Source organism: Rhagoletis pomonella, unplaced genomic scaffold (genome assembly GCF_013731165.1).
Source record: "Rhagoletis pomonella isolate Grant_MI unplaced genomic scaffold, Rhpom_1.0 Rhpom_scaffold_00010, whole genome shotgun sequence".
In the NCBI taxonomy this organism is placed as follows: Eukaryota; Metazoa; Arthropoda; class Insecta; order Diptera; family Tephritidae; genus Rhagoletis; species Rhagoletis pomonella.
This window is the reverse complement of record NW_023458564.1, coordinates 30,455,872-30,481,668: the sequence shown is the minus strand read 5'-3', so window position 1 is coordinate 30,481,668 and position 25,797 is coordinate 30,455,872. Positions and strand designations below refer to the sequence as shown.

General features: G+C 36.1%; 4 protein-coding genes across 7 annotated transcripts in view; 2 read left to right on the top strand and 2 right to left on the bottom strand.

Moving 5' to 3' along the window:
* Positions 1-179: 179 nt before the first annotated feature.
* LOC118746226 (troponin C) lies at positions 180-6,275 on the bottom strand. Of its 2 annotated transcripts, none has more exons than XM_036480054.1 (5): positions 6,053-6,254; positions 5,925-5,955; positions 5,724-5,867; positions 3,948-4,199; positions 180-645 (listed from the first exon to the last, which is right to left on the bottom strand). In XM_036480054.1, exons 1-5 carry the CDS (start codon positions 6,062-6,064, stop codon positions 617-619), a joined length of 468 nt encoding a protein of 155 aa, XP_036335947.1. In that variant the 5' UTR covers positions 6,065-6,254; the 3' UTR covers positions 180-616. The 2 variants fall into 2 exon arrangements, with proteins under 2 accessions (XP_036335947.1, XP_036335946.1); XM_036480053.1 differs by lacking the exon at positions 180-645 and adding an exon at positions 3,646-3,872 and having other exon boundaries at positions 3,904-4,199; positions 6,053-6,275.
* A 562-nt stretch (positions 6,276-6,837) lies between these two features.
* On the bottom strand, positions 6,838-10,489 carry LOC118746339. The gene is made up of 3 exons (XM_036480193.1): positions 10,309-10,489; positions 9,994-10,224; positions 6,838-6,914 (listed from the first exon to the last, which is right to left on the bottom strand). Exons 1-3 carry the CDS (start codon positions 10,487-10,489, stop codon positions 6,838-6,840), a joined length of 489 nt encoding a protein of 162 aa, XP_036336086.1.
* Positions 10,490-21,262: 10,773 nt separating this feature from the next.
* LOC118746225 (snurportin-1-like) lies at positions 21,263-22,512 on the top strand. The gene has a single exon (XM_036480052.1). It carries the CDS (start codon positions 21,408-21,410, stop codon positions 22,491-22,493), a length of 1,086 nt encoding a protein of 361 aa, XP_036335945.1. The 5' UTR covers positions 21,263-21,407; the 3' UTR covers positions 22,494-22,512.
* A 285-nt stretch (positions 22,513-22,797) lies between these two features.
* The window catches only part of LOC118746224, an 84,890-nt gene continuing 81,890 nt past the window's right edge, over positions 22,798-25,797 (top strand). For 2 of the 3 annotated variants that reach the window (XM_036480049.1, XM_036480050.1), the window contains exons 1-4: positions 22,798-23,100; positions 23,163-23,354; positions 23,428-23,496; positions 23,569-24,727. In XM_036480049.1, coding sequence (XP_036335942.1) covers positions 22,816-23,100; positions 23,163-23,354; positions 23,428-23,496; positions 23,569-24,727 — 1,705 coding nt within the window. In that variant the 5' untranslated portion in view covers positions 22,798-22,815. Of the gene's footprint in view, positions 23,101-23,162; positions 23,355-23,427; positions 23,497-23,568; positions 24,736-25,797 lie in introns of those variants that run through there. The other variant, XM_036480051.1, reaches the window with a different exon arrangement.

Below are 25,797 nucleotides of genomic sequence, written 5' to 3'. Positions count from 1 at the left end.
TTGTGTTGTGTTGTGTTGTGTTGTGTTGTGTTGTGTTGTGTTGTGTTATGTTTTTCAACGCATTTCACCCAATTCACTTCAATCAACTCAGCTAAACCCAGCTGGGCTCAGCTCAGCCCACCTCAACTCCCCTTAATTTAAAAGATTGAATTTCAACCGCTGGGGTAAAATAAAAATTATTTTCAATTAAAATCTTTTTATTTTAAATGCGTAAGTTTTTTAGTTTTATGGGCAACATATTTGGTGAACACCAAAGACATGTTTATGGCGTATGAAGTAAATACATACAATATTTTATATATATGGGTGTTTGTATACGTTTAAAGTATGATTACCAAAATTTCAGTATACAAATAAACAAATAGCGAAATCTTAAACCCAAAATATTTAATTTTCTATGAGAGACAATGGTTAGTATAACAACTGAAGCCTCAACAGTATACGTACATATTATGTACAAATTTATATATTGAATATGTATATGAGTAAATGATTGACACCCGCCAGTGCTTGGAAAGCAATTATGCAACTTTCTATTTGCGTCTTCGCAGTATATCCCAAAGATCAATCGGACAGCTTAGAGACGACGACAATACACACCCTTTCGAATTTAATTTTACTCTCCTGTCATCATTTCCATGAACTCTGCAATAATAAAGTAAAATTGTTTGTACATTAGTGAGTAAGTACGTATCGTATATCCTATAATAAATAAATAAAAATATGTATGCCATACTGAAGATATGTATGTATACTGCGGTGGTCCAAAAAAAAGTAAAGTCGGAATTTTAAAGCTCTCACCCCCTATACCAGAAAAATATACCCCTGCACTTCCCATAAATCGGAGTTTTCATACCGCACATCATATATCAAAAAGTATTTTTGATAGAGTACAGGAACTTGGTATAGATTTATATAAATATTATAGATACAGATAAATTCGACTTGAATTAAGGGAATAATTCATTTGAAAATTATTTTAAAGAATGGATGACAATAGGCTTAAAAAGGTGTAGTTTGAAAGTATTTTGGAAAGGGTTGCCACCTGTTCGAAAAGATAAATTTAAATTAATTATTAGCAAGCTATCTGAACAATTAATGTATGGGTGTCTAATGAAAGATTGCTAAGAAACCTTCAGATTAAACATTTAAAATATTGCTGAGATGTTTTACAAGCGGTGCCACCCGTTTAAAAATTTAATTAATTTAATTTAAATGAACTACTGCAATATGGGTATCAATCGAAAGGGTTTTGATAAGGGTTTTAGTTCTAACCTACATGTATGAGGATGGGCAGCTGTTTGAAAATCAAATTCTTTTGAATTAAAGGAATTTTATAATTGGAATGTATCACAATATGGACGTCAGATAAGAGGGAATTAATAGGGGTTTAATAGGAAAATATTTCGAAGAGGGTTGCCACCTGTTTTAAAAGTCGAGTTTAAATTAGAAATGTTCAGCTTGAACATGTAGAGATTATTGAGGTTTTTGAAGAGGGTTGCCACCTGTTTTAAATCTAAGTTCGAATACAATGATATTATGTTTAATGAGTTTAATGAGTTATTACAATCTAGGTTTTAATCGGAAGTCGTGAAATGGCTTTATTTCTTAGCAACATATGTGTAGCAGGAACTCCACAGGTTTGAAAATTCAAATTCAACTTGAATTATAGTAATTAACAGTTTAAAAATTAAAATTAAAAATTTTCAATCATTTCAATGAATTATTATAATATGGGTATCAATCGAAATGATTTTTAAATGGCTTCATTTCTAAACTACATGTACATAAGTATGAAAAAGTATCACAAGAGAGAAAATTTTGAAGATATTTAAAAAGTTTAAAGTCTCCTGATTTTCGCATATTTTAAGTTTGTTGAGTTTAAATAAAATAAATTACACCTAATGTAGCACGCAGAAATGTCATAAACTCAGCGAAGCGAGTGACAGCGATCTAATTTTATATGAAAAAAAAAACAATTTCTCGCAGAAATAGTATAGAATTCTTGAAAATCAATATTATTCGATCGAAAACCTTTGTGAGAAATAAGGAGACTTCCAATAATAATAGGCAATTGTTTATTTCACCATTTTTTAATGCTAAAGATTATTTATGAGTCCCCCGTTGCATTTTTTAGGTTTTTTGGGGGACCTATAACAAAGAGTTGATATTAAAAACTGGTTAAATAAACAGAGTTTTCCGCTCGGAAAGTATTGATTTTCAAGAATTCTACGAAAAACTGTTTTTTCGTATACAATACAAGAAAAACTTTGAGCTCTTTGGCCTGCCTCTAAATATTTTTTTATCTCAAATTAAGAAAGGGGTATAATTTTTCGTTATAGAACCCACCTAGGGGTGAGAGCATTACTTTTTTGGATCACCATAATGTATACACATATCTAAATATGTGCCTGTGTACAAATGGTTTCACTTATACATACATATGCAAGTCTGTGTGTTTCTGCAGTGTTTCCCGCATTAAAGCACTCGGATAAAAAAACAATTCCACTCTTAGTAGTTCCGCTACTAGTATAATTATAAATTTTCGTATAAATTTGTACTGAAATTATTTCATTATAAGCACGTCGCTTATAAAATGCTAATTAATTTTTTTCCTGGTATAAATTTTATCTTAAAAAAACCATCTAAAAATTATTTTACCAAACTAAAAATTTATTTATATGCCTGCCTGAAGGGCAGTACAATCTGCTTTTCATACAATTGTTAATAAAGAAGGCTTTTAAGGACAAAAACTTCGCTTTCGATATCCAGACTGCTATACGAGGCGATAATAATAGAGCAAGGGCGCCCACGAGTATAATGAAGAGACCTGTCCGCACTTGGGATGAACAACTGGCGCAAATCCGCAAAGGAGAGGGGCAGCTGGGAGCTTCTCTTTGAACGCTTTAAGTCATAGCAAAGTCCTTCTGACTGGTGGAAACCCGTGCATACTGCGGCTTAATATTCTTGCTACCCTAATGAGTTAGCTGAACTCTTTGGGGGTCGACATCAATTGCCTTCGGAAATTCATTGTTACCAACAAGAATTTTTCCTAAAAACTTCATGAGGGTTTCCTGAATTTATCATTCCAAGAAAATCTATTAAGTGGTAACACAATATGCTCGGAATCAGCGATCTAAATAAGATTTGATTCTGGAATAAATCCTGACTAGTGAAATCTATGAAATCTAATAAAAATTCATAGCAATACTAATGTATGTACATAAGAATATATGCACATACATATATCTTGAAAGAAAAGTTCCATCAATTTTTCACGCCCACTGACAATTTTGGATATCTACTGCAAAAAAGTCGCACAGCCAAATGTCTAGAAAATCTAGCAAAAATAATTCAATATCTATTGCTCATCGGGTGCTAACATACACTTAATTTTTGTTTCCCAACACATCAACTGTTTTTAATTAGTCAAACTACGCTAATTAACAAAACGAAAATTGTACAGTCCAAAAACACCTACGCATCCGGCGACATGAACCGTTGCTGTTTCTGATGACAGTGTTCAATCGAAATTCGGAGGCAATAAAAGTGTCGCTCGTAAAACATGTAGATACGTACTATGTATGCATATTGTATATGTATCCTATATACATACATATGTGTATTAATTAGAGGCATACTAAATGCCGTTGTTTATAACTTTTATTTAATAATTTTACCGTTGAACTTGTTTCGCTCATAATTTTTCGGACAAAAATTGGTGCTGAAACCTGAACTTTTGATTTCCCTTCTACCCGAGCTCAACCAAAATTCCATTTTGCCCCCAACACGCACTTGACCATTTACAAATCCGTAGAATCGTCTATTTTTCTGGAGAAGTTAGTTTATGGAATGACCTTACTTCTAGAAGCGCGTAAGACCCACTCGCATACACACACAAACAGATCCAACCTCTAGTACGTTCAGATTTTTAGCAATATTTTTACCATCAAAGTCCACTGTGCCAGAGCCATCCGAGTCGATCTCCTCGATCATAATATCAAGCTCTGCTTCGGTCAATTGATCGTCCAACTCTCTCAGAATTTCTTTTAAGCAAGATGTGGGAATAAAGCCATTGCCTTGTTTATCATAAAGACGGAAGGCTTCGCGCAATTCCTTTTGCATAGCTTCAGAATCTTCTTCAACGATAAATTTGGCAGCCAGTTGTACGAACTCTTCGAACTCTAAACGACCTGATTCTGGAAACGAAAAAATTAAGCAAAAAACTCTCAGTTAACAGAAAATAAAACTAAATCATCCTTAGAGGAATGACTAAATAATACATAAGTTAATAAAAATAAATTATTTACTTATATAGTTTGCTCAAATGGAACTGATTTTCCAAAACAAAAAAAACTGTAATGAGGATAACGTAAGGGGGGGAGGGGGCTCTTAGTTTTCGAGTAAATCTATAAGAGTACATTATATGCATGACAACACGAGTATTAAGCCAAAAATGAATGTGAGGCAAAATCAAAAAAAGGTTTTTACTAACGATCTTTCGGTTTGAAGTTGTTGAAAGATGTCCTTTGAAATTTATATCCCTCAATATCCTTAGAAGATAGTTTAACTTGAAATTTTTCCATGGATCGGAACCAGACAAGAACGATAGCACATTAAAAATATCTATATATACATATGTATGTATAAAAAGTGCCATATGTATTAGGGTGTTCCTTAAAGAAGTTTAAAATAATTTTTAAGGATCGCTACCGGGGTTTGAAAATATTAAAATTTTACAAAGTTGCCATATCTTACTAAAAGAATTCGTTTTGTGCTCTGGTAGGCCATATTAACTCTCCTCTATATATGAGCTTGTTCGTAGTTTTCAGGATATCTATGTATTTGTGAACTTGGAGCTTAGAGAAAAATTTTAAGTGCTTATTCCGAAAAAAAAATAAAAATAAAAATAAACAAAGGACAGTATATGGAGCCTAATATTGCATGACTATGAATTAATATGAATAATTTTCAATAATATGTAAATTTTAACAGATTTAAATTTTTTAAAACCCTGGTAGTGACCTTTAAATTTATTTGAAAACTTTAAAACTTTCGTGAATATCTTTATTTTGTAAATAGAACGATTCCCCAAATAAAATTTAGTTGTTGGAATTTTAAGGAGCACCCTAATATGCACGTACAAACGTAAGCATACACATCCATATGTATGTGAATCATGACTTTTACTCTTTACAGATACAATAAAATGATTAGGATACACAAATTTTTTCGTCGAAGCGAAAATTAATGGATTTTGTTGAAGTTTTTTTATATTTTTATTTAAAAGTTATTTTTAGATTTTGAAATCTAAAAAAAAAACATGTGAAAAAACCTGTTTGCGCTAAATTATTCCTCTCTCATTGCAGAACATACATATGTGCATGTGTATCTATATTCCTCAAGATTTAAAAATTTTTTTTGTATTTTTTTTGAAGGCGAAAAGAAATGAACAAATTTGGGCTTTTTTATGATATTTCGCAATTTTTCCAAGCGCCCTCAGGTAAATTCAAAAATTGAAAATAAAAAAGTCATGGCTTTGATAAAATACATTCCTTTTTTCCTTAAGTTGATATCTTTTTCTATTTGGTATCCGTAGTAACGCCTAAATTTGAAAAAAAAGTATTTTATAATCCTAAAAATAAAACTCTAAATAAATTTGTAGGAACTATAGTCTCATACAAAAATTGAAAATTTGAAATCAAAAGTATTTAATCACTTACTATCTTCATCAACTTCATCGATGAGTTCCTCCAAAATTTTCTTATCGAAGGGTTGGCCCATCAAACGTAGAATGTCCGCCACCATTTCTGTAGGGATACTACCGGTTTTCTGGTGGTCGAAGCTATTAAAAGCTTTCTGGAGCACTAAAAAAGTATTCACATCACTTTAAGAAAACACGATATTTATGTCGAAAAACAAACCTGCAATTTGCTCAGGTGTCAGATCTTCATCCTGCAAAACAAGGATACGAATCAATAAATGTACACATCTTCTTTTTAAAAGAAATCACCAATGCGAAACATTATAAGGAAATCCAAAAAAAACTCACCACGGAACTCATTTTCACCAAGTATTTTTTTTCCTGTACTGACAAAGCGAATTATATTTTAGTTTTCACACTTTGTTGTGCAGTGTACCAGAAGCTTCAACGTTCGTCCTCCAACTGGCGGTATGTTGCTCGGCACACGTTCCAAAATATCAAAGAAAATCACTCCGATCTGATAGCAACACACACACACATACGAACGCAATGTAGGCATGGATGTACACAAAGTTTTTCCAACAATCGCATAAACATCCAGAATTGTCGGCGTTTTCACATTCAGTAATTATATGCAAATGTTATTATTGTTGTTGCGATGGAAAACGCTGTAAATTCGTGAAAAGAGCACTGCACATACGCATGAATATACATAACTACATACTAAATACGTATGTGTGTACATTAGAATGGTTCAAAAAGCAACATTTTTGAATTTTATTTTTTCATGGAATACGAATATTTGCCTTCAGAAATCTTCCAAAAATAAAATTATGATGGAAATTTAACTTTAAAATCATCCAAAAATGTGCGTGAACTACGGCGAAATGAACCATAACCAGCCCGAAATAGTCTTGAAGTAGCCTCAAATGGTCCCGAAAAAATCTCGAGCAAGACTTAAAGCGGCCTCGAAATGGCCCGCTATTAGGCCCAAAATGAATGCAAACTATCTCGAAATGGTCCTAAAAGACTCCTTAACCAGGCTCAAAATCATTCTAAATGATTCTCAAAATGACCATACACTAGCCCTAAAATGAATCCGAACCAGTCCCGGAATGTTCTAAAAATAGTCCTCAGCTAGTCTCGAAATAGTTCGGCGATCCCAAAATGGGTCTCGTTATATTCGATATTCTGCAGTTCTGGCGTGTGGCTGGAAAAAGAAAATATTATACTACCCTAATGTAGATTTGTATGTATGGATGTTTGCATGCCACAGCATTCTTTGTGGATGGATCTTGTAGTGATCGCCATTTGGCATATAGTGGATTGCAGACGAACTGAGAAGCGTCTATAATGTGGGTTGAACGAGTTCTCTTACTGTCAGTTTTTACTTTCTGCATTTGTAAAGAATACGTACCTACTACATACATATCGTCTTATATGCAGTCATATGTAAATAAATACATGCAAACATATTTATATTATACATATCATTGCTCTAAAATGTTGATAATTGCAAATGTATATATACTTTCTTTACACATATATGTAGTTAGACTTAACATTTGTATAGAAACAGCAGCGCGGAACTCTAAGGAGTCCAAGTGCAATCCTGCTTACCATGGAAAACACGATATTCTCCAAGCTGTCCCTTTTTATAACATAGCTACATACGTGGCTACGTGGCTGACTCACCGTCTATCACAAAGGTATTTCACAAATCCATAATGTCTGCCAACTTAGATAAAAGCAGGTGGTTTTTTGTGGCACCCAGCCCAATTTTCAGCATAAATCAGATAAAAGTAGTGTGACATGTTTGTTGTGAAGAATGCTATTTTAGCATTTAGCCTAATTTGTACGCACGTCTCAATGGACGGGGAGGACGCTGAGACAAAGCAGCGAGTTTGTGATTTTAATGCATTGGTGACCAAAGAAGGCACATACATATGTTTGATCACATTTGGATAAGTAAGCCTTCACAAGAACTCCACCGAAAACAAAGAGCCTTATCGACTTCGCCCCAGTATAAGTAATCACCAGGGAACGGATTTTATGGAAATTGCCTTTTTTCTGCTAATGGGATAGAGTATATTCGATTAAGAATGTCCACGATTTAGCTTTCCCTGATTCCATATATGTACATATATACATTAGATGTTGCCTTTTTTTGCCTTTTCTACCTTTAAAAAAAAGTGATTATAATTCGGTCTTTTTTAATAGAAAAAATAAATGCCCAGTTTCGAAAAAAGCGCTACGAAAATTTGTATGTATAGAAAACCGCAGTGTGTACGTAGTAGTGAAATACTTAAGCAAACATTAATGGTGATTTCGTTTCTCCCAAAAATTGTTGGCCTTCTACGGTGCAAAATATGTTTGATCTTACACTCAACTCTGCAAAGGGCATGTTTTTTCCTTCTTGCCCTTGTCTAGCTCCCCCCATTGGATAATATATTCGTTTTAAGAAACCATATGGTTTTCAGGGCAACGATCGCCCCTGGCAAAACTTCAAAGGGCGGAGAATGTGGCTTTTTTGCCTTACATGAGTATGACATTTTAAGAAAGGTACACAAAATTTATTTTTGATTACATTAGTGGTATTCAACAAAGTGAGCAAGTGGCCTGGCCGTCTGGCAAAACAGTAGAACGGGTTCGCCTGCGGGTTTATTGACAATCCCTTTGAAGCACACCAGTCTTCCGTTAAACTGAGCGCAGCTTGCAATCTGGAACAAATTGTGTCCTCATGCCAGCCGACAACGTAGATGACTAGGTCATCTTCATATCCATATGCCTTGAATCCATTGCCATTTAGCTTTTCGAGAAGTTCGTCAACAACCAGTGTCCAAAGTAGGGGCGAGAAGACTCCCCCTTGAGGACAGCCACGGGTGGCAGTTACTGCTTGCCTATTGTCTCCTATTTCCGCTATTATAGTTCTGGATTTCAACATGCTTATGATCCAATCCGTTAGAAGGCCAGGAATATCCTTTCGTATCATAGCTGTCGATATTGCTTCATAAGACGTATTGTCGAAAGCATATCAGGTCCAGGAATGCACACAAAGCTATCTGTTTATACCGCAATGCCTTTTCAATGACTTGAGTTAGGCTATGTATTGCAGTAATAGTAGATTTGCCTGCCTGGTATGCGTGCTGTTTCTGACACAAAGGCTTATTCCTGAGAAAGTTATCCCTTATGTGAAAGTCAATAAGTTTTTCTAATGTCTTTACTAGAAAGGAACTGAGGCTAATTGGCCTATACGCCTTTGGGAGTTGTGCTGAGTTTTTCCCCACTTTGGGTATAAAGACCACTTTGACTTCACTCCATGTTGTTGGTATGTGAGCAAGTAAGAGACTTGCTCTCAGCAATCTAACTAGTGGCCCAGATATTAAGTCCAAGCTCTGCTGCAGCAGGCATGGGGGCATCTGGACCAGAGGATTTATATGCACTAATGGCCCACGGTATCTTTTCCACACTGACGATTCTTCCTGCTAGGCCTCTTGTCCTCCTGTTTGCGCACACAGCATTCGCCGTGTTTGTTGAAAGACATGTGCCTTGGGGAATACATCCCGGGAAGTGGGTTTCTAACAGAAGCCTGCTGGTTTCTTCCGGGGTGCCAGTGTAGATACCATCTGGTCTTTTCAAAGTGCATAGGACTTTCAGATGATCTAGTTTAAGGGCCTTCTGAAGGCGATGCACCTCTGGAAGAGAGGAAATACTTCCGCAGTGCTCACGCCACGTAGCCCTTTTAGACCTTCTGAGCTCACAGTTGTAAGCGGTTAGGGCTGACTTGTAGGCGGTCCAGTCACCTGTTGACTTTGCCCTATTGAAAAGTTTCCTGGCTCTTTTCCTTAGTTTTCCGAGAGAATCGTTCCACGAAGGGACATCCCTTTGAGACTTCTTGGTTCCCAGTGGGCAGCTATCTTCAAAACCTTGTTTGAGGACATCTTGGAACTTTATCGTCTCGTCCTCAAGTTTATAGACGGATAAAATTGGTGCCGTAGAACCATTCACTTCCCGCTCTATGTGGAGGCGAAAGAGTTCCCAGTTTGTTTTTCTGGGATTTCTGTAAACATGGTTTGTCACTCTTTGGGCTTCTTCGAATCGAATATGCCGGTGGTCCGACATAGATACCTCATTTGAGACATGCCAGTTTGAGATAAAGGTCGACAAGCAATTTGAGGAAATTTGCAAGTCTAGAACCTCCCCTCTTATAGCATTGACAACGGTCGGCTCATTACCCCGGTTAAGAATAAATAAATTGTTCTTAGTGATAAATTCAAGAAATGACTCACCTCTAGAATTGGTGTTCGAGCTACCCCATACACAGTGATGGGCATTGGCGTCGCAGCTCGTTACTAGTTTCAGCTTTCTCCTTCTGCAGTACTCCTCTAGGGCTATTACTTCCCTTGTGGGCATCTCGCAGCTGTCGCCTGGGAGGTAAGATGAAGCGAGAACGACGTCTTGTTCTCCAATTTGAGTGGGCACTTTAGTCCATACAGCAGCTAAGTCCTGTTGTGTCAACTCTGAAATGGGAACAAAAGTCTTGTTATTACGTAGTAATATGACCGCTCTGGGCCTGCAGTGTGTGGTATCGTAAATTATATTACCATCACAGTCGTTTAGGCCTTTAATAGCCCCGGCGAAAACCCACGGTTCTTGGATGAATGCGACATCCAAGAGTTCTGTTTTGAACCTCCTGCATAAGACGTCAGAGGCCGCCTTTGCATCATGGAGGTTCAATTGCAGGCACTTGATGTGCCTAAGCCTAGCGTTTGGGGGGTTTGCCATTTTTCGGCCGTGAAGGCCGCTTGGCCATCTTTTTCCCCCTATTAGTGGCCATCAGGGTCTTCTCCTCCATCGAAATCTCCCCTCGACCTTGTCTCCGATTCGCATTTAGCGGAGGACGGAAGGGATTTTGGGCGAAAGGGGCCTTTGATTTCTCTGGGCTGGAAAGGTACCCTCTTTTCCGTGCCAGGAGTGTCTTCTGAGCAGCAGGGCCGTTCTATGGACTCCTGAACAGGTGCTTTTTCCTTCTCCGCTACCCCTGACTGCTCTGAAGGTAACCTTTGCAGTCCCTTGGGTACGTCCTTGGAACCGCAAGGTCCCTCTTTGATGCAAGCACTTTGTGCAGTGGAGGAGGAACTGGCTATAGCAGGCTGTGTACCATCCGGGTCTGACGACTCAGTCGTCTTCCCTTTCTTATGGATGCGCACCCTGCCATATCCATAATTGACTAGGTATCCCAGCCTGTCGAGTGTCTCCGCTGAGTCCGGGTCAATCGATAGAGTGAGCTCAGTGGTGGGTCCTTTCTATACCCTGTTGAGCACCCTCCAGCTACCTACCCGCACCCCTCGTTCTTACCCTCGACAAGGCCAAGGATACTGTCCACTGGAGTGGTTGATGGCTCCGGAAAGTACCCAACGTAGACACTGAGTTTAGGCACGTCAGTGGCATTCATTGCCACAATTTCCGCGCCCTTCCAAGGTTTCGGGGTTCGGGATACCTTGCGCAGCTACTCCAGCGTCTCCGCAGCCAATTGACATCCATCCCGGACGGAGGTGCAACCGCTAACCTTGGGCTTCACAGAGCCCTTTCGCTGTCGCCTCACCTCCTCCAGGATGGCCGCCTGAATGGCCTGTAGTTGGACTAAGGACCAGAGTGCTTTAGGGTACCCTTTAGGGAGTAACCCTTACCTAACCCCATTACCAATGTCCGCCTGAAAGCTCGGCGTCTTTGTGACATCGGCAAAAGTTGCCTTGACACTAGGTTCCTTTGGTCCCATATGGTCCCTTTTGTCAGCTGGACCTGGTTTCCGTTTGGGAGAGTTCTCCACCGGGAAAGATGTGAGGTTCACCGATCGGTTCCTCTTAAGCTTTGTGCCAGCCAGAAAAGCCAGTTCGGCCTTTCCTTTTGCCATCGGAATAATGGATAGCCGTTTGGCATCGTTTTCGCTGATACCTCTAGAGAGGTAGAATTTGTAGCGGTTTATACCTGCTCGAGAGAGTTTTCTTTTAGGAGTACTAGCTTCCTCCTGCTATGACGATAAGAGCGCCTCCTCCTCGTCTGTGGGTATTTGGATGTCGTCGCCATTTGAACCAGAGCCCATGTTCGACAGCCCCTGATCCAGAGCACTGCATCACGAGTGATAACAGCACCAAGAACCTTGACCCCCCAGTTTTAAGGTAAAAAAAGACAAAAAAATCTAAAATTTTACTTTTGAAAGTCATTTTAAAGGTCTAATTAAATGAAAAGTTATCTTGACCTCAAGACCGACGTTCAAAAGTAAAAGCTTTGGATTTGTATTCTTTGGACTTAAGAGCAGCGTGCAATGAACTTAAATTTTTTTTTTGGTTTTTGCGACCATGGAAATGGATTCCCTAATGCAATAACAACAAAAATATCTTTTAGAAAGGCTCTTTGCATACTGGTTTCAGGAAAAAAATAACATATTCAATATTTAAAGGCCCCTATCGTTTAAACAGTCATAAATCATCGGGCGATTCATATTAGTGGAGAAAAAATTCCAAAAGAAAATTCGCCTTGGTATCGGCTTTCGATACGAGTATTTTTTTTCGATATCTACTTGGTTCAAAAGCATCGATACCAAAATTACTTGGTATCCAACGAAAAGTATCGAGTATCGTCGCCTGGGTAAAAGATTATCGTAAACGCCATTTTGACGATCTTTAGTTCTAGATGCAGTTATATATTTTGAAATAAGGTCTTTCGATTGCTGTTATCAGTTTTTAGATATATCCTTTAGTTTCCGAGATATTGACTACAATTTTTTCAATAATTTAGTAAAAATTTAGTTAGTGATGCAGTCATATTAATCTAATAAATATCTTAGAAATGGTGTTCTCCATTTTTGGATATCTCCTTTAGTTACCGAGATATTGAGTAAAAAGTGTCGTTAGTTTAGTAGAAATGTTGGTCACATTTTGTCGTATTTCATACAAAGTGGCTGCCAAATTGTGGACAAAGGGCGATTACGGCAAAATTTTACTACAGAAAATCCTTCATAAACTCCAAACAAATTAACAATAAACATTAAAAATAAAATAATTTAAGAGTTTTGTGAACTACACTATTTCCAGTTGGATTTTAGAAAGAGTTAATTGGATGTTAGAAAGAGTCAATTGGATTTTAGAATAGTCAACTGGATTTTAGAAAGCGTAAATTGGCTTTTAGAATACTCAACTGGACTTTAGAAAGCGTAAATTGGATTTTAGAATAGTCAACTGGATTTTAGAAAACGTAAATTGGATTTTAGAAAATGTAAAGTGAATTTTAGAATTTTCTACAAAAATTTTGAGGTAGCCAGTTTTTTCTTATGTGCGGTATTTGTCAATGCAAATTTTACTAAAATATTCACTTTTAAGCGAACAGTACTACTTTCTATGCGGATGCAATTGCCAAACGAACTTTGATAGTTGGTGAATACAATTTTTTTAAATGGCATTTTATTTCTTCCAAGTATGTAAAACATGGAATTTTGTTACATATACTATTGTCTTGCTCTTCCAATTTACATTACTCATTTACTATTACATTACATTTCACTCCTGTGCGCCTATATTCTTTTTATATACATTATTCTCATATATGTAATACTTCTATATTGGCAGTAAGCTACCCTGCATGGAAACCGCGTACTAGTGAATCAAATTTCTAGCTCCGTGCTAGGTCTTTATCGCCAAAAACGAACTAGTCCGATAGGAACTTTATCCCCACCAGTCCAAAATCGGCGAAAAGTGGTGCTTTTAAGAAACTAATTTTTTCAGTTTTTTTCACTTCAAATCTATATCTAAAGTGACGAATTTAGAAATGGTTCGGAACTATAGAAAAAGGGATGCAGAACGAACTAGATCCTATCTGTCGAATTTATAACTATTTCGGAACTATCGAATAAGGGATGCAGCGGGGGGCTTGTTTACTTTACATAGATATGTGTCTGGCGGCTTTTTCGTTCAAATACGCTTCTATTCTGTGCTTCGCAGATGCTATTTCATAGTTTGGTAATACAAAACAAAGCTTTGTGTTAACATATTAACATCTTGGGGCCATCTGGAATCTAACCAATAACAGCGAGCACCTCTGCAAAGTCAGCTACAGTAAGGTAAGTAAACGTACATTTCTTACAATCATTCAAACAAATTAAATTTCAAATTGAAAAAACGTTTCTTTGAAAATAATGTAAAATCGCACACGGAAGAACCGAAAAGATTGAAAAATCATGATACTTTTTTCTTTCGTCTGTCGATTTTAGAACTGGGTCGGAACTATAGAATTTAGGACTAGTTCGGAACTATCGAAAAAGGGATGCAGCGGGGGGCAATTGACACTTCCTAGGACATCGCCATGTTAAATTCGCCAGTTGCTTGCATGCAAAAGAGATTTATCGCGAACCAGTACTGGGTCTAAATGTACTAGAAGCGCCCCAGTTCAGAACTAGAGATTTTCCCCACAGGGTAACTTCTCAATGTGTAAGCATTCCGAAATCAAAGCGAGACAGTCTACATAGTACCGTTTTTGTCAATGGATTGTGTACTTGAGTGCCGTTTTTGTATATGTGTTGTGTACATGTTTATTTATAAACATATGTGTTCCTTTTCTTTCGTACGTGTTTATTGATATATCTGTACTGTAGTGTTTTTGGACGGTACTACATAGCTCTTACTGCCAATATAGGAGTATTACATATATGATTATTCTACATAATTTTAATATTCCGTCACGTCTTTGATTTCTGATTTACGCTTTCTAAAATACAATTGACTATTCTAAAATCCAATTGACGCCTTCCAAAATCCAACTGGAAATGGTGTAGTAACATTTTCAGAGGCTTTGGAGAAAATCTATCTTGGCGTTTTTGAGAAATTGCATTCCAAACTTCAACCTTTTACCCAGGCGACGGTATGTTCTTGTATTTACTCGTATCGTTTCATCCCTACGTAAGAATACAAATACAAATTTAATTATCAGAAGAATTGTCTCTAACACACTGAAAAAAAGTTATAAAAACTCTCAATGAAGCAAAATCGCTACAGCAAAAAAATGGTTTGAAAACCGCATAAATTCAATTCCGCATAAAAAAATCCCATAAAAAGGTACCTAAGTGTATACATTTTATAAAATATATTTATGGGCTATGTTAATAAAGCTGATGCCAGATAAAACGCTTTATTCGATTTGCATGACAGATTCGCTTTGACAGATAGGATAAATTGTACGAAAATGCACAAAGCATGCCACATAGATTGTTTCAGCTGCAACGCGAAGCGAAAAGATGACCAACTCCAATCTTTTTCGCGGACAATCAGCTGGTTTAATATTTATTTTATTTCGTCCAAATTGGAGTTTTGAAGCAGAATTATAACATTTAAATACATTGCTGATATTTTTTAGGCTAATAAAAACATTTTTTTTTTTATATTTTTATTAAGTATCTTTTTGCTACAAATATCTTGCCCAAATTCACACAATATGTATATCAAACGAAAGATGTTCAATACCTTTCCAACGTGGTGGTCAATTTTTCAAACGGTTAATTGGTTCTGTACGTATTCTTTACTTATGCCACAAGCTTTTCAGGCGTTCAGGCAGCTTTTAAATTGTGATCGAAAATATTGAAATGTTTTGGGGTCAAATAAGCTTAAAGAAAAATTATTTAAATGAACAATGTTTAAAAGGCTGACTCGTTCATTTTTAATTTACTTTACTTGCCTCATAAACAGCTCTGCAGGTGCAGAGCGTTTATTTTCAGATTTAAAATCGATCCAATAAGAAAAGAGGAATAGAACTTAATTACTGTTGAGAATATGATGGGGCGTATTCACAGTAAAAATAAAGTCGCCAGTCTCATCTTTTTGACATAATTTCCAAGGAGTTTAACGTGGAAAGTATCACATAATTTGATAATTAACGTAAATGATCGACAGCTAATAGTTCTAGGTATGTATATATGTACATTAGACTGCATCACTCCCCATAAGAAAAAAAATCGGTACTATTTTTCCATTGGAATTATAAAATCTATTATATTTTAAGACGTCCACCAAAATATTTTGGAAAAATATTAAGATTTAAGCGAGCACGACCGATTTGAAAATACCTCCAAAAATGGAGTTTTTTATGAATGAAAATAGTTTCTTAAATAACTTTTTGAAAAAAGTCCCCTCAGATGACAAAACGGCGTCTTAAAATGTAATAAATTTTGTAATCCCGGCGGAAAACCCGCAACTTTTTTTGGTGATGCAGTATAATGTACATATCTTTGAATTCAAGCTTCTTTAAAATCTATACAAAGGCTGCGTTTCCAGACAATCCCATCTCACAGGCAGAATAAACAGAATGCGTTTGAAATAAACAGTAACATATGACCAAGAACGTTCTAAAGAATAAGTAAACAAAAAAGTGTATTCCAAACGTTCAGAAGGGATAAAGAAATGCAGCCAAAATATTTTTGTTCGTCTCTATACAAGATTAAAAACAAGAATCTATTTTTTGATAGATTATCACATTGTGTAAAATATTTTTCTTCTTGTACATACATATGTATGTATGTGTATGAATGCGAAATACATGATTTTTCGGCTATTGACAATAATAAAAAGCAATGGTATAAAACCAAATAGCAGTTTTTTAAGTTTTTTCTAACTTGACATTTTTTTTTCTTTTACGATACATTTTTTCATGCCGTCGCGGCAACACTGCTCTCAGCGCTGTTAGGCACGGTGCACATAAGAGCGATACGATATGCGATGCGATATGTGATACGATACGCTATACGATATGAATGCGACATCGGCATGCTGAGTACGTGGGAATTGGTAGGAGCGATTGTGCGACACCGCTGCGATATAATATTGTATGCGTATGGCACGTGCGACACGGTTTTGTGAACGAGGTGGGATTAGCATTGCGCAGTATTTTTTCCAATAAGCATGACCATTTCACAGGCAGAAGCATCTTCCTCAATTTTTTTAGTCGAATTTATAAAAAAAAACCCATGTTTATGAAACTATACAGAAAAAAAAAACGTTGTACAACAGACATGACTAGTTTGGCATGGAGAAATATAGCGTATGAGGTCAAGGACATAGGTGAATGCACAAAATAATATTTTTTGTGCTGGTTTATTTGCCTTTGTTTTCACATCTTTAAAAAGAAATTTAAAGAATCCAATAATTTTAAACCTATTTATTTTTGATTTTGAATAGCAAAAAAGATTTGGTGGTTGTTTAAATGTTAATGATTAACTATTTTGTTTATTAATAATCAGTGTAATTAGAAACAATTAAGAAATAATTATCTCATTTACCATTAAAAGAAGAAATCAGATATAATAACAGATACTAAAAAAATGATGTATGTAGGTTATTATTTTTGATTATTCGTTATATTTTTATATGTTTTTTTCTTGAGTGTTATTTTATTATATTTAAGGAGTTTTTAAATTAAAGAGAGAAAGTACAAATTGTGTGCATAAGCATCTATACTACTCCTGCACTGATGCAATATTAACATTTGATATATATATATATTTATATATTTTTACTTACAAAAATCGGGTGAAATCTGAATAAGTTATTCGACTTTTCATGGGAAAAATAATATTTTTGGCTATATAATGCAAAAATTTTTGCTTAACCTTTTTTAATTCAGCTTTCACCGATTTCTCCTTGTAGTGAACGCAATATTCTGAAATAATTTATCATGAAAATTTGAATATCTCATTTGATTTTTAGCCGACTTTGTAAAAATAAACATCAGTTTTACTCGATATTAAACATACTTTTCTCTTAAATTTTTTAAAAGTTTACAGATATAAACATAGACTCATCATTCGAAAGGTCTAAACTCGGTTAAGAAGCAACTCATTTACAAGCTTATAAGGGCACAAATGTTTGTGTGGCTATCACAAAATGGTATCGCGTGTCGCATCGCATGTCGCATCGTGTATCGCATCGCTCTAATGTGCACTGCGCGCATTTCATACCGCATCGCGTATCGTATCGCGCATCGTATCGCATATCGCATCGCATATCGTATCGCCCTAATGTGCACCGTGCCCTAGCATGAACCAATTAGAACAGATCTGACCGTTTGAGAAGCAACCATTTGTAATAGCAATTCATAAAAAAGTGTGTGACGTTCGTAATTTGGAAGTTGTTATTTCTGTTTTGCTGAATCGGTGGTTTATTTCAGCGATTTTTAAGCGATTTTCAATAAATTTTTTGTGCAAATGTAATTAAAATGAAGTGCGCGGTGATTGGTTGCAAAAACACGTACAAAATAGTAAATTGATTAGCACAAACATGTACTGCAAAATTGCTTGCATTTTTTTCTTTATGTTTCGTCTTCATGTTTTTTTGTTTACTTTTTGAAGAAAATAGCATGGCGCGAAATTACAAACGTCAGCCAGAAAATTATTATTTTCTATTGCTTCATCTTGTCAGATCTTGTGTAGTTGGATCATGCGCTATTAGCAAGTCCCAAAAGCTTGGTATGGAGCTCTATCCTTAGCGATTAGTCGATAGTATTTTCTGTCTGCTAAATTATCGACACCCATGTGGGGCTATCATGAACCATGAACCAACGACTACAGATCACCTAATCAGCCATCGTTGTATTTGTAATCGATTTTCAGAAAAAAGTTTTCGTAGCGTTTTTGACGTTTTTCGGTTTTGTTTACACCGTCTTCTACCTCTTCGTAGTGATTTTTTAGCGATTGAATGTGTTTTCTGCAGCGATTTTAATTATAAATTTTGGTTTATTACATATTTATGATATAAAATAAAGTGCTGTGTGATCGGAACAAGTTTGTGCGTATGTTTGGTTTGCCAAAAGGCGTAAATTTGCGTGAAAAGTGAGTGCTCGTTTGTGGCCAGAACGTTGGCATTGAAAAATCGACCCGTGGTAATGATATGCGATTGTAAAACACTTTCAATCATGAAAACCATATTTTATGAACTTTTTTTGCTAATTGTCACCAAGTTTCACTTTGTATATTTTATAATAGCTGAATTTCTTTATTCATTCTGAACGTTTGGAATAAACTTTTTTGTTTACTTATTCTTTAGAACGTTCCTGATGATATGTTAACGTATATTTCAAAAGCATTCTGTTTATTCCGGCTGTGAAATGGGATTATCCGGAATGTATAAAGAAACGCAGCCAATAAATACCAATTTAATCGCACTCAATCACCGCGCCTTTTTCGTTTTCTTTGTTTGTTTTCATTCTTGGGCAGATGTCAAAACCACTCAGAAATATACTTTTTTCTTGCTTCTTTGATTAGGTGATCTTGTATTTTTGGTTCATGATCATGAACCATGTCATTTGCAATAGAACTGTAAAACTATCCCATGAACCAAAAAGACAAGATCACGCGGGCAGGAGAGTAGCCCGTTAAGGCTCCGTTATGCATACTTGGCATTGCTTGAGAGTTGTCACATAAGGAATCTGTTAAATGAGCTTCGCGTGTAAGCGGTTACCCAACGCACAGCATTACATACGTAAAAGTCTGTTGGTTTTTGATTTCTACGTAAAAATGGTATAGCAGTGCATGCAATGCCAAGTATGCATAACAGAGCCTTTAGAATCGCATTAAGGAAAAAAGTTGAACGATTTGACATTAGCCGTTTATTTACATTTCTTCGTTGTTTACAATTTGGTGGTGGCTTTTTACTGCAATTTTCTTCATTTTCGCTTGTGACAACGTGTGTACACATAAGATAAAGAATAATTTAACACAACGGCATGATTTTTAGAAGAATTTGCATAATAAAAATGATTTTTCATGCGTTCAACAATTTCGCGGTTTTCTCCGTTCTCTTCGTTGTTTACTTCTTACAGCAAAGATGGCGTCGAGATTTCGGCAGCTAGAAAATAACTTTTTTCGTTCTTTCCGTCCCGCGTGATCTTGTGTCTTTCGTTCTTGAAACTATCCATAGAAGTTTTCGATAGTTTGCAATGAAACTATCGATAGTATCGGATAATTTTAAAATGCATTGACGAAGCTATTTATATAAACTTTTTAGTTTTGTTTAGTTCCTGAAGAATTAGCTTATTGTTATATAGCGATTTTCAGTAACTTTGTTCTTTTATCTTCGATATAAGAACTTCCAAAATTTGACTAACCCTGGCATATATCAATAGTTTGTTTCATCGACGCAGAACCACTAACACCATAGTATGGTTCCAAAAAGATATTCAATTTTCAGTAACTTTGTTCTTTTCTCTTCCATATAAGAACTTCCAAAATTTGACTAACCCTGGCTTATATCAATAGTTTGTTTCATCGACGCAGAACCACTAACACCATAGTATGGTTCCAAAAAGATATTCAAACTAGTTTTGTTTTTCAAATTTAATTACACCCGATTTAAATGATTCAAGTACTTTAAAGAACTTCTGGTTCATTCTCTTTTGTGTTTTCTATTTGCGAAAATGTTAAAAGCAAAGCAAGAAACTTGAAACCACTTGACGGTAGAGACGCCTTTGTACACTTCCCTTTTCTTCTCAACCTCTCTCTTCCACTAGCAAGCTGAATTGAACTAATTACTTGAACCGTGTAAAACCCGGTGATAGATAAAAAAAATAGTGATGTGTAAGCAAATTAATGTTTCCATGTTATATAAAAATAGTTGCATTCCAGCAGCAGTACGAATAGCAGATTTTGCAGGATTTACAGGAACAGCTGTTTTCGCCATTAATAAACCTTATGTAAGGGGTCATGCGGGAACAGCTTCCTGTAATATCCTGTAAATTCCTGCTATTCATACTGCTGCTGGAACGCAGCTAATATATATATATATATATGTATATATTTCCTCAAATATAAGGAGTGTTCGCTATGCAACTGCCAGTAAGAATTAGCCAGTAACCAAATTCAGAGAATAAGATACCTTACTCTCTCAAAGAGAGAAACTTACTAAGTTTTGCGCGAACAGGAATTAGCAAACGTTTGCAAGCTTCACTGCCAGCTGGCGTCCACGGTTGCATTTCGAGCATAATAATTTTTTTAAATATTTCAGGTGGAATTGACCTATACGTATATTTCTTCTTATTCTGACTTTCTTCAACATACGCTTCAATTTCTTTGTGGAACTCACTGTCGAATTTCCTATATCGACAGCGGTGTCGAGTGCGTTCCGATTACGAATACAACTTTTTCAGCCGGGTACCTTTCAAACGTTTGGAATTAATTAAATTAATTGAATAAACAAATATTTCATACTTCTTTCATTAGTCAATCGCAACAAGATTGTTCATTTTTAAATTTAACGAAATTGTTGATTCAAATTAATGTTGACAAAAATGCAACCGTGTGCCACAATCCTGCTTGCAAATTCTTACTGGCAAAAATTTTCACCAGCACGAATTTGCAACTTCCCCCCCAAATGAAATGTCAAAATTGTGCTCTCTCCTTGCAAGTTTTACTCGGTTTTTGGCTAAACGAACGATTTGGTAACAGTTGGTACCAACTTGTACAAATTTTTTGCATAGCGAACACTCCTATAGACTATCGATAGTAGCCAACAACCATTCGATAGTGCATAAAAATATAACCATTCGCTAGTATCGATAGTTTCACAGCTCTAATTTGCAAGAAGGTTTTTTTATGAAAAGTATTTGGAGCCGCAAATTGTTTTTATTTTAATTATGTACTTATAATTTTTAAATTGAGAATTTGTTCACAATGTTTCGCGATTTATATAAACAAAGCGGCAAAGGTAGATTGCAATTGCAAGAAGAGAGGCGTAAAAAACTATTAGAGGAGCAAAAACGCAAACGTTTGTTACTGCAGGATTTACAACGCGATGCGGATTTGAGTGATAACCGGCACAAAACTAAATTGTGCGCACATGGTGGTAAATTAGGGACTTCAAGGGCTTTAAAAGATGCTTATGGTTCTGACTATACGCTACAACTATCTGAATGGCTCCGCGACAGGCCCGTGAGCTTGGATGATTGGGCCATGGTACCATGCCCAAAGGGTCAGCGTTGTTTGTTGATGGCTACTAGTGGACGTACTGATATGTATTCCAAAGCAGGACGTAAGCGGATGACTTTTCACACTTGTTTACCCGGTGACAATGGACAACGTGGAAGTAAAATAAGCACGTTACTCGACTGTGTTTATTCTTCTGATCAAGATACGTTTTATGTGTTGGACGCCTTAATTTATGGGAATCAAGAACTTATTCATTGTGAGGCGCAATTTCGTTTTTTCTGGTTACGTTCAAAGTTTGATGAGTGCCATGACCTGGCCGAGCGTGGCATAAACAATGAAAAACCTTTGATATTGTTGGAACGATTAGATATGGATAATATTGAAAATGTAACCGAAGCTCTGCTACGCTTCCCATTTTTTCCTAACAATGTACCAGAGCTTGATGGATTGTTGTTTTACCACAAAGAATCAAGTTATACCTGTGGGTCCACACCATTAGTAGGGTGGCTTTTTGTGTTCATGGTTCCTGACGTATTAGGATATCCTGTTAATGAAAGTTATCAAAAGCCCAGCGACTATACTGAACCACTGGTATATATGGAAGAGTTTGATGCTAAGTTAGCTTGCAAAAAACAAAGACGCTTCCGAAAACACTCCAATTCAGCAGAAATGGACACAACGGAAACGGTCAATTGTGATGAAGACGAGTATGCAAAATTTGACAAGACTGAAAATGGATCACTACTTGCTTTGTTAGAAGCTGAACGAAGATTAGAAATTAATGAGCCTGATGACCAATTTTCGACCTGTGATGTTAATGGTGGTGACTAGGAAAGCAGCTATAGTTGCTCTTGTTGCTTCGTAAATGCTACTAAATGAGAACTTATGTTTTAGGGGTAGAAAGCGGTTTGTTTGCATCTGCGCAATGGCCACTTCAACGGGTCTACAGAGCAAATACGATAGCAGTAAGCAGTACAGGAGGTTGAGTAGAATATCGATACACAACTTTATTATTTCGCGTGCCTGGTCAGTGCTGCAGCCATTTCACATCAGTAAACAGTTAAGAAAACTTGTGTCAACGAAGAAAATAGTGTATTGTAACATACTTGAAATTAAGAACACAATACATTACAAGGAATAAATTCAAAAGAAAATGGTAATCCAACGCAGCTGGAAAATTCTAAGCGATGCAGGCTCCACTTCTGCATCTTCTACAGAAGCAAATAGGTCTCCAACTGGCTTGCAGTCATCTTCGGACGACTCCAATTGCTCCAATCAAACAACACATTCAATGGTTACTAGCGTTGCTAGTCCGCCAGTAATGAAATTGGAAGTACAATCAGCCCAAACATCGGTACAACAGCCGCCAAACCCTACATTCCCAGTAATAAACAGTGCCATTTCTACGAACACATCCACTGCACCTGTCGATACCATGGTACGGATAATATATTAACTATAAAAATTTTTGCACGAATATTAAGTTTAAATCAATTGAAGAAATATGTTACTACACCTCACATGGCCGAGACGATGCTCCAGCGTTTACGTCAGCGTTTAAGTTGTCCTGTACAAGTAAGTGGTACAGGGGCCACTGCAGAATCGGCCATGCGTTCGCTTGAGTTGCTACGTATTAGTATTCAACAATCCTTTGACCATGAAATCGATGTCATTATAAAGCAGTACATGGAAGTAAGCGGAAATAATTAATTTAAAAGTAATAAATTTGATTTCCTAACATGAATTAATATTTAAATTTTTTCAGACCTATTTCAAACCAGCATTTCAAAACATTAAAGAGAATTTGGGTCAAAACGTTGTATCTGAGGAAATTGTGAGTAATTTTCCTTTGTACATACATATGTACAAATTTGTCTAATAAATTGGTTGTAAATAAATTTTTTAGTTGCAAAAGATGTCGTGTGCACTGTTAGAGAACGCAAAGGCACAATACAATCCCTATCGCTCTATAAAGCAACCATTAGCATGCGTATCCATTACTGCCCCCAATACAATACCACAGTATACCACCAGTGAGACAACTAGTCTACGTTTTGCTGTCAGACGTCCACCACCTAAACCTGCCGATTTCAATGAGTTGCCCGCCAAAAAACTGTTAACCGTCTCAACTCAGCAGCAAGTGCAGCCCGTTACTCCAATTAATGTGTCTAGCACTGTAGTTTGTACTGGAAATGCAAAAGCTAATCTGAGTTCAACGCCAACCTTCTTGCAACAATCTCAATCCTTGCCTCAGCAAAATCAACAACAGAAATCGGGTACTCTACCGGCTTCGACCACTTCTGGTCGTAGGCAAATTTTTTGGAACACAGCCCATATTTCGACCACAACCAAATTTGTTTTAGATGTGCAGGCTAATCAAGCTTTTGGATTTGGCACAGATGGAAAAGAGCGCTTAGCTAGCAAACATCCTGAACTAATCCGCTATTTACCTGACAATGAAGATCGAGATTGGCTAAGTTCACAAAATGTTATAGCTGCACAAAATCGCAATTCTCGTTTTCTCTTTCTGATACATGAAGAAGTCTGTCGATTGAAGCAAACACACGAAACATATCGGAACAAGCCGAATATAGATCTTAATGTTATGAACACATTTACTGTGCCAGAATTTATGATCCAAAAGATGAAGTTATTCTTTGTCGATTTGAACATAAAGAGCCGTGGATTAATTACAAACTCTTTTTCCGTTGGTCCTGGTGCCCAGGGTAATAGTCACTTACGCAATGCACTGCTCCAGGGGATTGCAGCACAGAATAACCGTACAAATAGTAATACCGGTGGTAGTGTTAAAACGACCAAACCAATCGCCAATATTACCACAGTATCTTCAGCAGACGCAGTTGTGACACCACTAAATAAAGTAAATACTAATAATGCTGCTGCTGCTGCTGCAGGAAGTTGCAATATTGCCACCAGCTCCAGCGACGCAACTCCACTTACAAAGCCAAGTACACTAAGCTCATCGCATGCAACACTCACAGCTTTGCTTAACAACTCGTCAAATCCACCACCCCAAGACAAAAATAATATTGTAGCTAAATTGCGTAAGTAATGTATTTAAGATTTGAAAATATTTTGTCAATATACTGTAGTTTACAGTGTAATTAAAAATTCCGAGATACATACATATGTATATGCAATGTAATAAACATTGTCTTTAGAAGAACAAAAACTCGAATTTAATTTTTTTTACTTGTGGAACCTACCTTTTTAGGTTTTTAGGAAATAGTATTAGTTATCGGTTCTCGTTTTCTGCCCTAATGCACTTCATAAGGCAATTATATTTTAAAATTTTTTTCGTCAAATCTAATGAAAAACTTTCATTCGTTGTGCTAGTGTTGCCACTGTGTGTGCTTGTGAATGCATACATACATATTAGGCTGATCCAAAATAACTAACCTAACGAATTTACGGCTTTAAAAAGACCTATTTAGTCAGAAAAAAGTTCTCCCATTTGAACAATTTTTATTTTTTTTTTTAGGTGTCGGTGGACATTTTAAATTTTTCATGTAAATAACATGTAAAAAAATTTGTATTCATTAAAAATGTTAGAACTATTGAATTGTTCGAGATACACAAATTTTTTTCTTGGCATATATATAAGGGCTTTAAAAAATGACTGAAGTTGATTGTCCAGACTCAAAAATGTATGTACTTACAGGCCATGAAAGTCGAAAAAGGCAGAAATATGCAGTTTTAGGGCTTTATGATTGGAAATATTTAAGCTAAATGAAAAAACGTAGACTAAAATGATACAAAATGTGTAGAGAATGTTGTTTAGAAGCTAGATTTGTCAGAGAAGTGAGAGTTTCAATCCATTTACTAATTTTTTATTGCATTTTCAAACATTAATATTTACTAAACTATCAATAAAATTCAGTCCCATCCCTCTACACAAACTTTTGAATAAATAGGCCGAGGGACTCAAGTTAATTTAGGAAATAAACAATTAATTTGTTAATATCTTTTAACGGCAGCAATTTATGGCTAAACTGACGATAATAACCGTAATCTGCTTATCAAAAGAACATAGTAAATAATGTTCAACACTCATCCAGCGCAAAATGTATGTATATTCAATTGTACAATGCGCTTGGATTGTATGGATTAGTAT